The 14,029-nt window shown below is 43.9% G+C and overlaps 1 protein-coding gene across 1 annotated transcript in view; it reads left to right on the forward strand.

Moving 5' to 3' along the window:
- The window catches only part of LOC103361134 (wings apart-like protein homolog), a 45,985-nt gene that overhangs the window by 28,440 nt on the left and 3,516 nt on the right, over positions 1-14,029 (forward strand). Inside the window, exons 10-19 of the mRNA XM_008287142.1 lie at positions 763-1,017; positions 1,451-1,562; positions 1,640-1,737; positions 3,021-3,097; positions 7,294-7,430; positions 7,841-7,956; positions 9,501-9,674; positions 11,901-12,117; positions 12,203-12,291; positions 13,103-13,198. Coding sequence (XP_008285364.1) covers positions 763-1,017; positions 1,451-1,562; positions 1,640-1,737; positions 3,021-3,097; positions 7,294-7,430; positions 7,841-7,956; positions 9,501-9,674; positions 11,901-12,117; positions 12,203-12,291; positions 13,103-13,198 — 1,371 coding nt within the window. The remainder of the gene's footprint in view (positions 1-762; positions 1,018-1,450; positions 1,563-1,639; positions 1,738-3,020; positions 3,098-7,293; positions 7,431-7,840; positions 7,957-9,500; positions 9,675-11,900; positions 12,118-12,202; positions 12,292-13,102; positions 13,199-14,029) is intronic.

The following is a 14,029-nucleotide window of genomic DNA, read 5'->3' on the forward strand; positions in this document are numbered from 1 at the left end:
TGATGGTGGAACATCTTTCTACATCTGATGGTGGAACATCTTTCTACATCTGATGGTGGAACATCTTTCTACAACTTGTAGAGATTGCAAAAAATCTAAAGTTAAATATGTGCAGCATGTAGAGTCTCCATTTTTATTCCAGTATGATATCACCTGTGGACGTTTGGAAAAAAAACTTTTATTTTTCCAATTAAATTTGACAGAAATTCAGCTTTTGTTTCCCCTTTTCTCTGATTTCCGTCATTCTGAGTGTGTCGCAGTGAGCAGAGGTACATTTCTGAGTCCTCTCTCCTGCTAGTCTGGGTTTGTTCTGTTTCCGTCGAGGTGCAGAACTTAATAATGCAGTGAAAACGAGCCCACGGTGAGGAGAAATGTGACAGGAATAATAAACCGTTTGACATTTCAGATAAACTTATGTCAGGACAGCTGAATGGACTTGAAAGGCTTCGCATGATGGATGTTGTACATGCTGCGTCATGGGGTCAAGGAAATGAACGTCTCAACAGATCGGAGCTTTAATACACTTACAGTGACATTTTGTATGGAGACAAACAGTATTAAGATTCTCGGGGTGAAGATTTGTAATTCTAAGTGGACAGAGGATGATTCTGATTGAAGAGGAATGAGTAAATGTACTGACGTGAAGTGACAGTAATGTAGAAATGAAGTGCCTGTTTAAATGAATTCGGGTCTGAGAGGACCGAACGTTGCCGGAGAAAGCTGGTAAATAATTCAGCCTTTGTCTCTCTCTCATCCCTGCAGAACTTGGCTCTGTGCACGGCGTCTCTCATGTACATCCTGAGCAGAGACCGCCTCAACATGGACCTGGACCGCTCCTGCCTGGACCTGATGATCCGGCTGCTGGAGCTGGACCAGGACCAGGGGGGCGGCGCCGCCGTCGTCGTCGTCGACACCACCGTCCAGTTCAGCGCCAGGGAGATCGCCAAGATGAAGGAGAAGATCAGGAAGCTGTGCGACACCGTGCACAACAAGCACCTGGACCTGCAGAACATCACGGTACGGAGCGTCGAAAAAACAAAACACTCGCCGTCATGAAAATTTCACGTCTTCAGCGTTTCCTGGGTTTTTTTTATTTTGAGGGCGGAAAAGCCCCGAAACATTATTCAGGCCGTTGTGCCGCTCGACTGAAACCTCTGACGAATATTCTTTGAGCTGCTCTTCAGTCAGGGTGACTCACAGCCTCCCACATGTGTCAAGATATTTCTAGCAGCTCCAGTGGAGCTGAAGATCTGCCGTGATCTAATCCTGCAACAGTTAATATCAGGCTTCTCACAGTCAAACCGAGAAGGTACAAAAGCACCAGATAAATCTCCTCTTACTGCCCACAATGCATCGCTGCCAAAGTGTGAAGCAGCGCAGATGGAAATGAAACCTGTGAAGTGGTTGATGTAGCTGCGTTTTAACGAGCCCACTCCTGTTTTCCCTGCAGACGGGTCACCTAGCGATGGAGACGCTGCTGTCCTTGACCTCGAAGCGAGCAGGAGACTGGTTCAAAGAGGAGCTGCGGCTACTGGGAGGACTGGACCACATCGTAGATAAAGGTGACTCAGAGTTACAACAGGCAGCCGGACGATGCTCGCCGTCTCTGACTCTCACCTCTTCACTTCTCTGTCCACAGTGAAGGAATGTGTCGATAACTTAAACCAGGAGGACGACAAGGAGAAGCTGGGGTCGGCTCTGTGGGGAGCTGAGAGATGTTTACGGGTGCTGGAGAGTGTAAGTTGAAGCTCGACCAGAGTTTGGAGCTTCACGTCTGTCAGATGTTTGTCAGATGATCGTAAAGTTTGATTGGAACCAACAAGCAGCGCAAACAATTATTAATTTGACCAGAGAGCATGAAGTAACACAGTCTGGTGAATGTTTGTTCATCTGTACGTAGAGACAGAACTAAATGTCGGGAGAGCGACATTAACTGGGTGTAGAACCTTGTTAAAGTGATGAATGATGCAGTTTCTTCATCGGGATCACTCAGCTTTAGTCGCCTAAATAGTTTCAACCTGTGACAGCTTTCGAAACAAACGTTAATTTAACCAACAAAAACCGTGATGAAAATATCCATTGGACAGCTGTTTTTTCACGATGAAAACAAAACTAAAAGTGATATTTCAAAATTAATTACTGTTTAGATAAACAAATAAAATCAGTGACCAGTCGACGTTTTCTCCTCTTGTTCAGTCGATGAATCAGTTTGACGTGTTTTACTTCTGTCAATAAGACGTTTGCCTGTCAGTAATGCAGTTAGTCGTCATTTTAAAGCAACCTGACTTTAACTAAACGAAGCGCTCGAGACAAACGAAAAGTAAGCTAATGTTAACCTAACGCTGCTGACTGTAGTCATCTCCAAAACACAACATTCCTGCACAACTAAAGGGCTTATTTTCTGCCAGATTAGATTTATTATATATCACAAAAACATTTCTAATCAGCCGTTACTTTCTTTTTTTAAACCAAAAATCATATATATGACGGGACGGGGCTCGTCACCTACTTTCCCCAAACCGAACCGAAACGTAGTTTCAACCAAGTTGTCGTTGAGAAAGTGTCGACCAAAGCAAACTCTGTAGTTTTAGTGCTGAAACTGAAAACCGAAAGTAAACGAGTGACAGCAGAGCTTAGGTCGAGGGAAGATGTTCCCACACAGGTTAAGATGCAGTCGCTGGCTTTCGCCTCCTTCCTCCCTCTGCAGACTTTCTTTTAAACTGCAGGACGTTCCCACAAAGTCGCGATCCCACCTTTAAAAAAACACAAGAAACACATGAAACGATGCAGTTCAGTTGCATGTGGATGTAATTTTTAACACGTTAGATGAAAATAACACCAGGAAGTGCGCCGATGATGTAAGAATACTGGAATGTTTTTATGTCCCTAAAACAAATAACTTCATTGTCAAAGTTTAAATCGATCGGATGCAAACTTTTATCATCTTCAACACGTCAAATAAAGCCAGCGTTGGAGCTCACGGTGTTGCGTGTTAACGTGTATTTCTTGTGTCCGTGCAGGTGACGGTCCACAACCCAGAGAACCAGAGCTACCTGATCGCCTACAAGGACTCGTCGCTCATCGTCTCTTCTGCAAAGTGAGTAAACCGTGACTCTGATCCGTGACGAGAGCAGCTTAGAATAGTTTCATCAGACGCCACGTTTGCACTGAATGTTTACTTGTTTTTTTAGCTTTTTTTTTCACTTCAGGTGTTTCAGTGCCTGCAGCACGCAGCTTCGGTATAAACAAAACACATCGACGCGCTTTCACTCCTCACAGCGCAGTCGTCGTCCTTGGTTTGTGCTGCCGCCCGACAAAAGCACCTCGAACCAAACGCGCTTTAGAATTTGACGGTTGAAAGGTCTCAAGGACGCAGCGAGCGCTTCGATTTGTGTTTTATGAAAACTAACAAACGTAAGGATCAGACAGAAGCAGCTTAAATCCAGACATATTGATCTGTTCCTGCAGAACCCCGAAGCGACTCGGCTGAATAACGCCGCTGTGTCTGTCTGTGTCTGTGTATTGTGAGCGCTTATTGTGCGTGCCATCATCGGGGTTTTGTCGCCTCATTTCCTGGTCGTGACACGCTGTCGGCCTCGGCGCTGATCTTTGAGCTCCGACCTCGACCTTCGGCGGAGAGACGAGGAAGCGACCCGAGCCGAACTCTCGCTGCTTTATTTTATTCATTTATTCTTTGCCCTCCGGCGTTTCAGGTGCTGCAAAACAGTCGGGTTTGTTTTATATGTGGTTTTGTTAAAGAAAAAAATCATAAATTCTCAACCACAAGTGCCGAATAAATAAATCAATGAGTTTATTTTGTTCAGGTTTGACAGCTTGACTTGTTAGGATGGACAAGTAATGATTGATAACTATAAAAACAAAAACCGTATCTGGTCATTTTAGCTCGTCTGCAAATGATGTTTACTTTAATTTTAGATTAATCTGTTGATTATTTTCTCCATAAATTGATTTACTTGTGTCAGAAATGGTAAAAAAATGACCATCAGTTATTCAGTTTTTCAGTTTACTGGCATTTAAGAGGAAAGAAACAAGAAAATATTCACATTTAAGAAGCTGCAATCAAAGAATTTATGTTAAAATTTTTAGTTTATTAAATTATCCTGCAATTGATGTTTATTTTGATGATTATTCTCTCAATTAATTGATTTAATTGGTCAGTTCAAGTATCGTTTTTTCAATTATTCAATTTACTGTCACATAAAAGGGAAAGAAACCAGGAAATATTCACATTTAAGAGGCTGCAATCCATGAATTCAGGCTTTTTTCTTGAATGAATACGACTCTAAACCATAAAAAAAAGCTTGTGATGATGTTAAGAGATGCACTTTTACTTCCAAACAACTTGTCATCAACAGCAGTGAACATGTCTGTTATTTTATATAAAAGCCAAACCGCGGTGCTCTGATTATTTAGATCGTCATCAGATTTCTGACTTTTATTTTCATCTAAATCGATTATTTTGTCGATTAATTGATGTCAGAAACTGGTGGAGAAGGTCGGTTAGTGTTTCCTAAAATCCAAGATGACAGATGTTCTGGAGGAGAGAAGAAACCACAAAATCATTTACATTTTAGAAGCTGCAATCAGATCATTTAGACGTTTTTTCTCCTAAAAAAGTGACTCAGAAGAGTTGAGAACTGATGGACTAATCGCTGCAGCTGTCCTCCAAACTAACAGCAGTAAAAACTTCTTTATGAGACAAACCAGAACCACAGTAATTATTGAGATATTAATCAGATTTTTGGTGACATGAAGAATCTGCTGATGCTCAGATGTCTGCATCTGGCTCTGGTGCAAAAGAAAACTACAAATATTTAAATTTGTACTTTTAAGCTGAAGTTTTTTTCCTCATGTGTGTGTTTTTTTTGATGAATTACAGAATTGTTCAGGCTGCGTTTGAGGTCTTTTCTCCCCGAACCGATGAAATAAATCTACATCAGAGCTCCAGACTGCGGTCGTTGTTGGAGACTGTTAAACCTTCTTGTGTTTGTGCTGCAGCAGGAAGCTACGTTTGAGGGATTTAGATATAAAACATCCCGCTTAGAGCTCGTCTCGGCCACAGTTCTGCTATAAAACAGTACAAATCTGCTTCACCTCCTCCTCCTCCTCCTCCTCCTGCGTCGTCCTCTGATTGACCGGACCTTCGCCCTCTGCAGACGCTCTGCATCGGTGCTGGTGGGGGTCGAGGAGGAGGAGGAGGATGATGAAGGCTGAATGGGTCGACAAAGGGCTGCTGTTTGAGTCGGTGGGTGACACAGGCCTCAGTCTGAGCCTTCAGCTGTCCGCTCCGTTAACTCGATTAACCCCCGAAGCCGGCGGGGTGAGCCGGAGAGCGCCGCCACTTAGGTTCTGCACACAAACTAAAGCAGGAACCTAAAGTTTGCGTTGAACCCTCTCTGTGCAGGTTTCTACCTGTAGAGCTTCACCTGTTCCTCACGCCTCCTCCTCTTCCTCCTTCCTCCCTTCCTTCCTTTACGTTCCTGTGTTCGTCAGTCCTCTCCGAGCGTTTCAGCTGTCTGCTCCGCTAATTCAATAAACCTCCAAAGCAGCCGGTTACGCACACAAAACCTCCTTCTGCTGATTGACGAGCTTCATCTGGACCAAGAACCAGATTAGAGGATCCTCAGTTCAGCGGAGGAAAGTTGTGCTGCACAGATGGCTGGACGACAAACCTTTATCCTGAAGCTCCTACATTTGATTGAATTACTGCACAAAGGAAAGCGATGATGCCTCTCATGTGGATCGCTGCGTTGACAGTCTGATCCACGGCGACGTCTGAGGTTAACGAGGGCTCAGTAACGTGCACAAAGTAATTCAGTCTGACTCCCGGTTTCAGTGAGAGTGCTGACTTTGGCTTTTATTTGCACTGAAAACATCTGGAGGATGTGATGTGACACCTCTGTAGCACCACGGCGCTTCGTTTATAACGGTGCGTCGTCACATGTTTCACGTTTATCCAGAAACTGCAGCTCGTACACGCTGAGTTTTCGATATTTTGATTGATTTCTCAGCCTTAGATCCAACTGAAGCGAACTAAAGAAACTCCCAGTTGCTTTTTATTGTTCAACCGATCGATTGGTTGTCGACGACGAGTGACTCCACCTGCTGCAAATTAATTCTAAATTAGCACAAAAAAGTTAACATTTACAGCACATTAAATCATATTGTGGTTATTTTGATTTTTAATTTATTGATCTCTATGAAAGTTTCAAACGCACACGTTCTAAAGCTAAAGCGTTTGTTGGTATAAATTCTGGCTGAAAACTGCTTTTCTTGTTATAAAAGTGTTTTTTTTTTTTTGCTGAGGAAATGTCCGTTTTTAACCAGAAGGAGACTTCTTTAATTAACAAAACAGCAAAAGCGTCTAAAATTCTAATTTACAAGTTGCAGCAGAAAGGGGTTGGATTCAAGATCAATTAGAGTGTTTTTGTCTTTTGGCTGAACGTCTTCTCGTTTCTGTCGTCCTCTGTGACGCCAAACCGAATCAGACGTCATCACGAGGAAGCGCTGCTCAGCATTTCTCACCGTTTTCTGCACATATTTGTTCGATTTTCGTTCATCCTGGCAGTCTGGAGAAGTTCAGATTTGTGAAGCCGGAGTTTGTTCCTCCTGCCACAGAAGACAGGAGGTCGATTTGTTCGCCCCTAAAGCTCCTTGTGTGTTTAGTAGTTGTCACAAAACCCTAAAATTCAGCCGATTAGACACACAAACGAACAAATTAGCTGCATATTTAAATTCTACCTGCTCGTCTGCTCGACATTGACTGTCCTGCACATGCTTCCCATTATTGCTCTTTTCCTGTATTTCCTCCTCCTCGCTGCTCTCTGATATTCAGACTCTGGTTTGTGCTCTGTGTTCAGTCACCGCCGCTGTCATTAGATCTAATTTGGTTATTTACGTCGGGCTGCTGGCCTGCTTTGGCCCTTTGTGCCGCCGCCGCCGCCGCTGCAGCCGGCCTCCGCATAAAGGAGCCGAGTCCTGCTGGGTTTTCATGATGGAGTGGAAGAGGAAGGAGGGGAGTCACGTTCAGACATCTGGATCTGTGACCGGAGGTTCAGATGAATCCACGTGAAAGCGCCGATTGTGTTGTTTTTTTTTTTAAAGAGAAAGTCGTACATGTCTAGAAACACCAGGATTCGATTTGCCAGGAAGTTCGTTGGATGATTTTAGGTTGTGAGCACACAGATCCTCACGTTTGTCCTGATGAATGTGTTTGTACTTTCCCTCGGGGAGCCGCATTACGGTTCTAAACCTGGCTTGTGGTGGTTTCAGGGCTCTGGGGAGGTGCGAGGCGATGATCCAGCGCTACAGCCGCGAGGTCAACTCGGACGGAGCAGTGGTCGGCAAAGCGGTGGAGGACTGCATGAGGGCCATCATCGGAGTCCTGCTCAACCTGACGCACGACAACGGTTGGCGCATTAAAAACACACGTCAAACTCATTTCACTGCAGAGTGGCGCCGGCTCATGAACATGTTTACAAGATGGTTGAACTTGGAAGCTGAGCTTGGATGGATCGCTGAGTGATTACAGGCAGTTAAAGCTGCAAAATATCACAGTACAGCTCAGCTAATGTTATATTTAGCTGCACTCAGATTATCCCAAATGTTTCCAATAATGTTAAACCCCAGAAAAAAACCTCTTTACATTCTGTATTTTCGACTTTTCTGATGGTAAGTTTGCTTGCAGCTGAAAATCTGTCTCATTAGTAAAGGTGGTGAACACTCCCATGATGCTACGCTGCTTTAAGGTGTCACCATGCTACGTTTTTTTTTTGGCTGTTGTTTAGATTGAAACTAAACTGCGTGTTTCTGTTTGCAGAGTGGGGCAGCACGAAGACCGGCGAGCAGGAGGATTTGATAGTGACGGCTCTGAACTGTGTCCTCAAAGTCCCTCAGTATCTCCCTCAGGAGCAGAGGTTCGACATCCGGGTGCTGGTGCGTACATTTTGTCATCCGAAACATTCGCATCCCTTGAATTTCTCACGAGGTCGGAAAGTGATTCTGCGGCGCCTCGCCTCACTTTCCCCGTCTTTAATCTGAAGTGTCGTCTTTGGGTTTTGGAGCCTCATTTCCTTCTTTCATATTCAGATTTTGTCGTGCTTTCCCTCAGAAGCCTGCAGTGTCTCCTGCTGCTTCGGTTTCAGTGTCTCGTAGAAGTTTCCGCTCTCAGATTTGTCCTCAGATCTTAGTCAGAAATCCACAACTAATGAGAATTCCAGCTGAACCCGGTCCAGCGGTGCTCTGTAGCTGCTATCATGTGCAACCGCTGCACTAAAAAATACTGACACTGGTGGATCTATGTTAACTTTAAATCCTACAGGAGAACAGGTGAAGTACGTATAAATAGTCCTGGATCTCATTGGTCAGCATCACGGCTGGCATTTGTTGTGGACTTTTGATCGAATAGTTTCACAAAGTGAACAAGGAGAGCGACGGAAACTGAAGCAACAGAGCAGATTTGTAGCTGAGCAGCAGCTAGCTGGGGTTTGTTCGAAGGAATTACAAATAATTCTGAGCATAAAATATAAAAACATTGCTCTCTGAAACACCACGCTGTTGATTAGAGATGTTAAATTAACACAGATCAAATGAAACTCCACGACCTTCAGTTGTCTTGGTGAGCAAAATAATCTTAAAAACATAATTTCCTCTCAGTTGTTTGAATTGCTCATCGCTGCATAAATATCAGGTCACAGGAACGAGCAGAACCAGAACTTTGTGAAGGTTCTCGTCACATACTTGTAGAAGTAATCGCCGTGTAAATAGAGCGAGATCAACGAGATAATCCTCACTCGATTCTCATTTGAATAAATCATATTTATAACACGCCGTACATCAGAACAAACAGCAGAATTTGCACTTCCTGGTGATGCCAGATGTTCCTCTCCAGCTTCGTCCTCACACAGCTGACATTTCTTCCACTTTGTCTGACAAACAAACACAAAACACTGGATAGGAATGAGTGTGTGCAGGTATTCTAGTGCGTACGAACACTTCAGTGAATAAAACAATGCTGGTTATTTCCATTGGGCACAAATCCTGGTTCTGATTTATCCAGATTCCAGACGACCTCCGCTCCCACCTCATCAAAGTTTATTCTGTGTGAGATACGTGTCAAAACGCAACAGTTTCATCAAATTGAGTGTGTTTTTTCTGGATGTAAAGAGCTAATATAAAGAGTTTTAATAGTCTAGACAAGACAGAGCTGATAAAACTCACAGCGATCAAGACGAGAGCTTTAAAGAGCAAAGGCAGCTCAAAAAACACGTCAGCTGACAAACAGTACAGTCAAACTGAGCTGAAGTCAAAGTTGTGATACAATTCTGCAAAATCAATCACAATAACTGCAGTAACTGTGTCTTTTCCTGACTTTTATTAGATTTTAGTCACTGGTTCGTAGCCGATTCGGAAATCAAAAAGACGTGTAAGAATTCTAAACCTTCTTGTTTAAACTGACTCGTGCGACTGTGTCCGTTCAGGGTCTGGGCCTGCTCATCAACCTGGTGGAGTACAGCTCCAGGAACCGCTACTGTCTGATGGAGATGGAGATGGAGGGAGGCCAGGGTCCCTGCGACTCCACCGTCCTGCTCAGCCCTCAGCACCAGGACCTGGCCAGCACCGGCCCGCTCAGCGCCATCGCCGCTCTCGTGCAGGTAAATCCATCGTTCAGGCCGAATAAAGTCTGAAAGACGTCACGTGGAGCTTCACAAAGGTCGCTTTTAACAGAACGGAGGGAAGCAAATCCTCTCTTTCTGTTTGTTGTTTTGAACTTTTCACGGCTGGCGTGTGGTCAGACGTCCTGCAGATCCTCGTTTTGTTCTACATTTACATAAAACGCGACTTTATTTGCCGTCTAGCTCGCGTACGATCCATCATTTAGTTACTCCGGACTGCAGAACAAGTATTAACTTTATTTTACGCTTCAGTTCACCTAATTATTAAATTTCCGACCGGCTTCTTCCGGCGTCCAGCCATGCAGAGAGTTTTGGTGTTATTCGTTTCTGGTTTGAACATTTCTGCTCCCCCTCCTTCCCTCTGTGACAAATTTCATTTCTGTTGCTCACAGCATCAGATAAGGAGGAAAAAAAGCTGCTCTTTCCTGCAGCGCTCCTCGTCCCACCGCACTCTGCTTAATGAAGCGCAAACAGCGTCGGATTAATTCATGAAGCAGGTGCCGTATACGAAATATTTCGAGCCGACACCGAGCTCACATTTACATTTTAGATAAAAAATTAATAGTCGCACGATCCTCGGTGTTCTCAATTTGTCTGATCTGCGTTTTGTTCTCCGCTGCCGCGGTGCCTCGGCCTCCCTTGAGCGCCGTTCAAGCTTCATTTAAATTGAATCATCCCATCTAATCAGATTTGGATGATCCTCTTATGCAGACCGACTTGCAGCGAGGTCAGCGGCAGGATCTGCAGAAGCAGGCGGGCTGCACGCGGAGACGTTAGAATTACCGGAAAAAGCAATCAAACCCGAGTGCGGAGGTATAAAAGAGAATGGAAATGTTCACTGAGGTGGAGTTTAGGACGAGCAGCAACAGTGTGAACGTTGTGCTGCCTTTTCATTTGGTGCTTGTGCGTGAATTATGACAGACTCCAGCGGTGGACGGATGAAAACATAAAGTGGTGCAGCTCACAGGCGGTGGAGGCGAAATGGGAGGTTTTATTGAAGGCTGATTATCGGTAATCAAGAAAGACCTGCTGGGACTCAATGTGCATTAAATATTAGATATTACCAGCATGTGACGGCAGGAAACTGTCATTCATAACGAGGTTACTTCATTAATAACCGTTATTATTACTGAATATGTGCAGAAGGATCCATTTAGATTGATCGGTTTGTCTCCTGCAGCTCCGTCTGCTGCTCTTCTTCTCTGCTTTCTTACTCTTTCTTGTATTGTCCACTGAGGTCCATATTCTAAAGCATTATAAGGTCTTGTTTTGCAGTTTCAGGGTAATCTGTGGCTGCCTGCTAGCTGCTAGCCGTTAGCCGTTAGCCACTGTGAGGGTTTGTGGAGACGTTTGTGCTTCTTGTTCAGTTTTTGCAGAAACGTTTCTGTCAGTCAATAACAATAATTGATTAGATTTTTATAGCACTTTTCTAACTCAAAGCGCATACACTGTCAGTTATTCATTCACACACATCCATCCTGGTGGTGGTAGCTACAGCTTCACTGACAGAGGCCTGGCTGCCTTTCTGCCCTCCGACCACCTCAAACAATCCATTCATACGCATCCACACCATCCATGTGGTGAAGTGTCTTGCCCAAGGACACGTCGACCATGATGCAGGTTACAGGGCGGAATCGAACCGCCGACCTTCCGATCACTGACCGACCCGCTCTACCACCTGAGCCACAGCCGCCCAGTCAGAGCAGTCCTTAATCTGATTTTAGGAAGATGCTCCAGATAGCTGCAGGCTAAGCGGCACAGCAAGCCTTGTAGTGATAGCATTAGCATAGCACTGTTAGCAAAATGAGTTCAGTTGCACCAACGAGTAAATGTTTCAGGCGTTTTCAGTGTAACGGGAAACGTGTGGTGTTGTTTACAACCTGAGCGCTGTTTTCTACCTCATCTTCCAAACACAGCTCTGCTAATCTACTGGAGCTGCTACGGTTTGCTCCTCGGCTGTGAACGGTCGCTGTTATGGTTGATCAGCTGTTGCTTGTAGGAGTGAACGGTGTGCTGAGGGACGACTTTATGATTTCAACGACATCGCAGAGCAGCAACAGCTTCATCTGATTGGCTCCACGTAGCAGCTAACTGTTAGCGAACTGTAGCAGAGCCGCCGTATCTGATTTATTTCATCAGTGATCGCTGAGTGAAAACAACAAAAGGAATAAGTCGGCGCTGACTTTCCTCCTCCGTCCTCCCCAGCTGTTCCTCCAGCGGGAGCGAGCCGCCGTCCTGGCCGAGGCGCAGACCGATGACCTCATCAAGGAGGCGCCGAAGCCTGCGGCGGACCAGAGCGGCCAGTGGCAGGAGACGGGCGGCGAGATCCAGTGGGTCGCCAACGACAACGACACCGAGAAGCAGGACGACGGCAAGAAGGCGCCGGCGGACGAGGAGGACGAGGAGCTGGACCTAAACAAAGGTGGCCCCTGCTTTTTTATTTACCGTGTATTATTTACCGGGAGGTTTAAGGAACGGAGGAGTAACGAATGTTTGTCGCCCCGCAGCTCTGCAGCACGCAGGGAAGCACATGGAGGACAGCATCGTGGCCTCCTACACGGCACTGCTGCTGGGCTGCCTCTGCCAGGGAAGCCCGGTGAGCGACCCACGGCACAAACACACACATTGGTCTTCACTTTAGGCCCGTTTTTCACTTTAATATAAAGTCCTGCACCTCTACAGAAACAGCACAACCATGACTAGAAAGAGAGACAACACAGAAATGTCTTTGATTTATTTATTTTGCAAAAACTGGGACAAACTACAATCAGCAGGTGTTTGCAGCATGGAGGCTCCACATGCTGCACATGTTGAACTTTTTAATGCAAATGCTACAATCGAGGTAATGTTTGATACGAGGCATGTAGAATGATGAATTATCAGCATTTTAAGCTTATTTTTGGTTTTATTTCCAGAGTTTCTAGATGATAAACTGTGACATTATGGCTTTTTTAAAACTATTTTTCTATAACTCAAAGTGAATCAGAGACCTCTCCATCATCAGGGTGGTAATTCTTTACATGATGAACCTCTGAGGTACACAATCAGACACATGCAGTGCACAGATCATCCACTACAGGTCGTGATTAATGCAGCCGATTGATGTTGCAAAAATGGTAAAAACTCATTCATGCAAAATGATTTTTAAAAACTGTTTCAAAAAATTAGAATTTTCTGGCAGTTCTCTCACGGTTCAGGTTTTACAGGTTCAACACAAATGTCAAGTTTACATCAGAATCAAAGCACAATGCCGTCTTTTTTTCTCATTTATTGTTTTCCTCAGTAGCTCACCTGTATTTTAAATAGAAACACACACACGTTGGTGAATACGAACACATCCAGACCTGGTTTCAATGTGATTTAAGTGTGTTTTTGACCTTTTCTGTGTCTCTCTGCTCCTCCACCAGTTGAATGTGACTACTGTGAGAGAGAACCTTCCTAAAGGAGATTTCTCCATCATGACAGAAATGCTGAAAAAGTTCCTCAACTTCATGAACCTCACCGTGAGTTTTCTCAGCCTTACCTTTTTATCAAGCTGATGTTTTTCAAACCGACTGATAGAAAAGCACAAACTTTTCTACCTATTGAGGGGTTTTTAAACCAAAACATGTCAGGATTTTAATAGAATAAGTCCCGGAGCTTCTAATCAAGCTGTCAGAGGAACACTGAGGCGCCGCGGTTTCCTGCAGAGTTGTCAATTTATTTAACGGCACAAACAAATGTAAGTGATTTTAACAAGAGAACGCATGAGCGAGGGGAGGACAGTCTGACAAAATGTCCTCAGAAACTGTTCATTTACACATTTACCTTAAAAAAAACAAACTGTGAATAAAGTCCACATCAAAAATCTGTGTTTTCACAAACAGGACTTCATTATTTAGCTGTTAAATTACAGTTTTACTGCATTTAAATTAACCAGAGACGGAAATATGTCGCATGTGTGCTGATATTTGAAAGAAAAATGTTTAAATTAATACTGAGAAATGGTCAAATAAAGTTTTGTTGACTTACAGATAACTTTAATTTTTTAGTGTTTTCATTAACATGAGATTAAAGAGTGAAATCTAGTAATTAATGAAGATAATCGACCAAATTAGAGTAAAAATCTGAGCTCAGAAATAAATGACAAGTGAGTTTATGGTAATTTGATCATTAAAATGTCAGCGGTTGTTTTACTATTAATGACTGTAATCTTAGACATTTTCCCTTTTGGGGGTAAAATACAGATAAAAACTTGTAAAATAAGAGAAAAAAATATTTTACACAAACAGACCAAAACTGTCAATATTATCAGAAATCAGTATTTACTGAGAGTAATTCATTGTTTTGCAATA

Source organism: Stegastes partitus, unplaced genomic scaffold (assembly GCF_000690725.1).
Source record: "Stegastes partitus isolate 25-593 unplaced genomic scaffold, Stegastes_partitus-1.0.2 Scaffold488, whole genome shotgun sequence".
NCBI classification, from domain to species: domain Eukaryota; kingdom Metazoa; phylum Chordata; class Actinopteri; family Pomacentridae; genus Stegastes; species Stegastes partitus.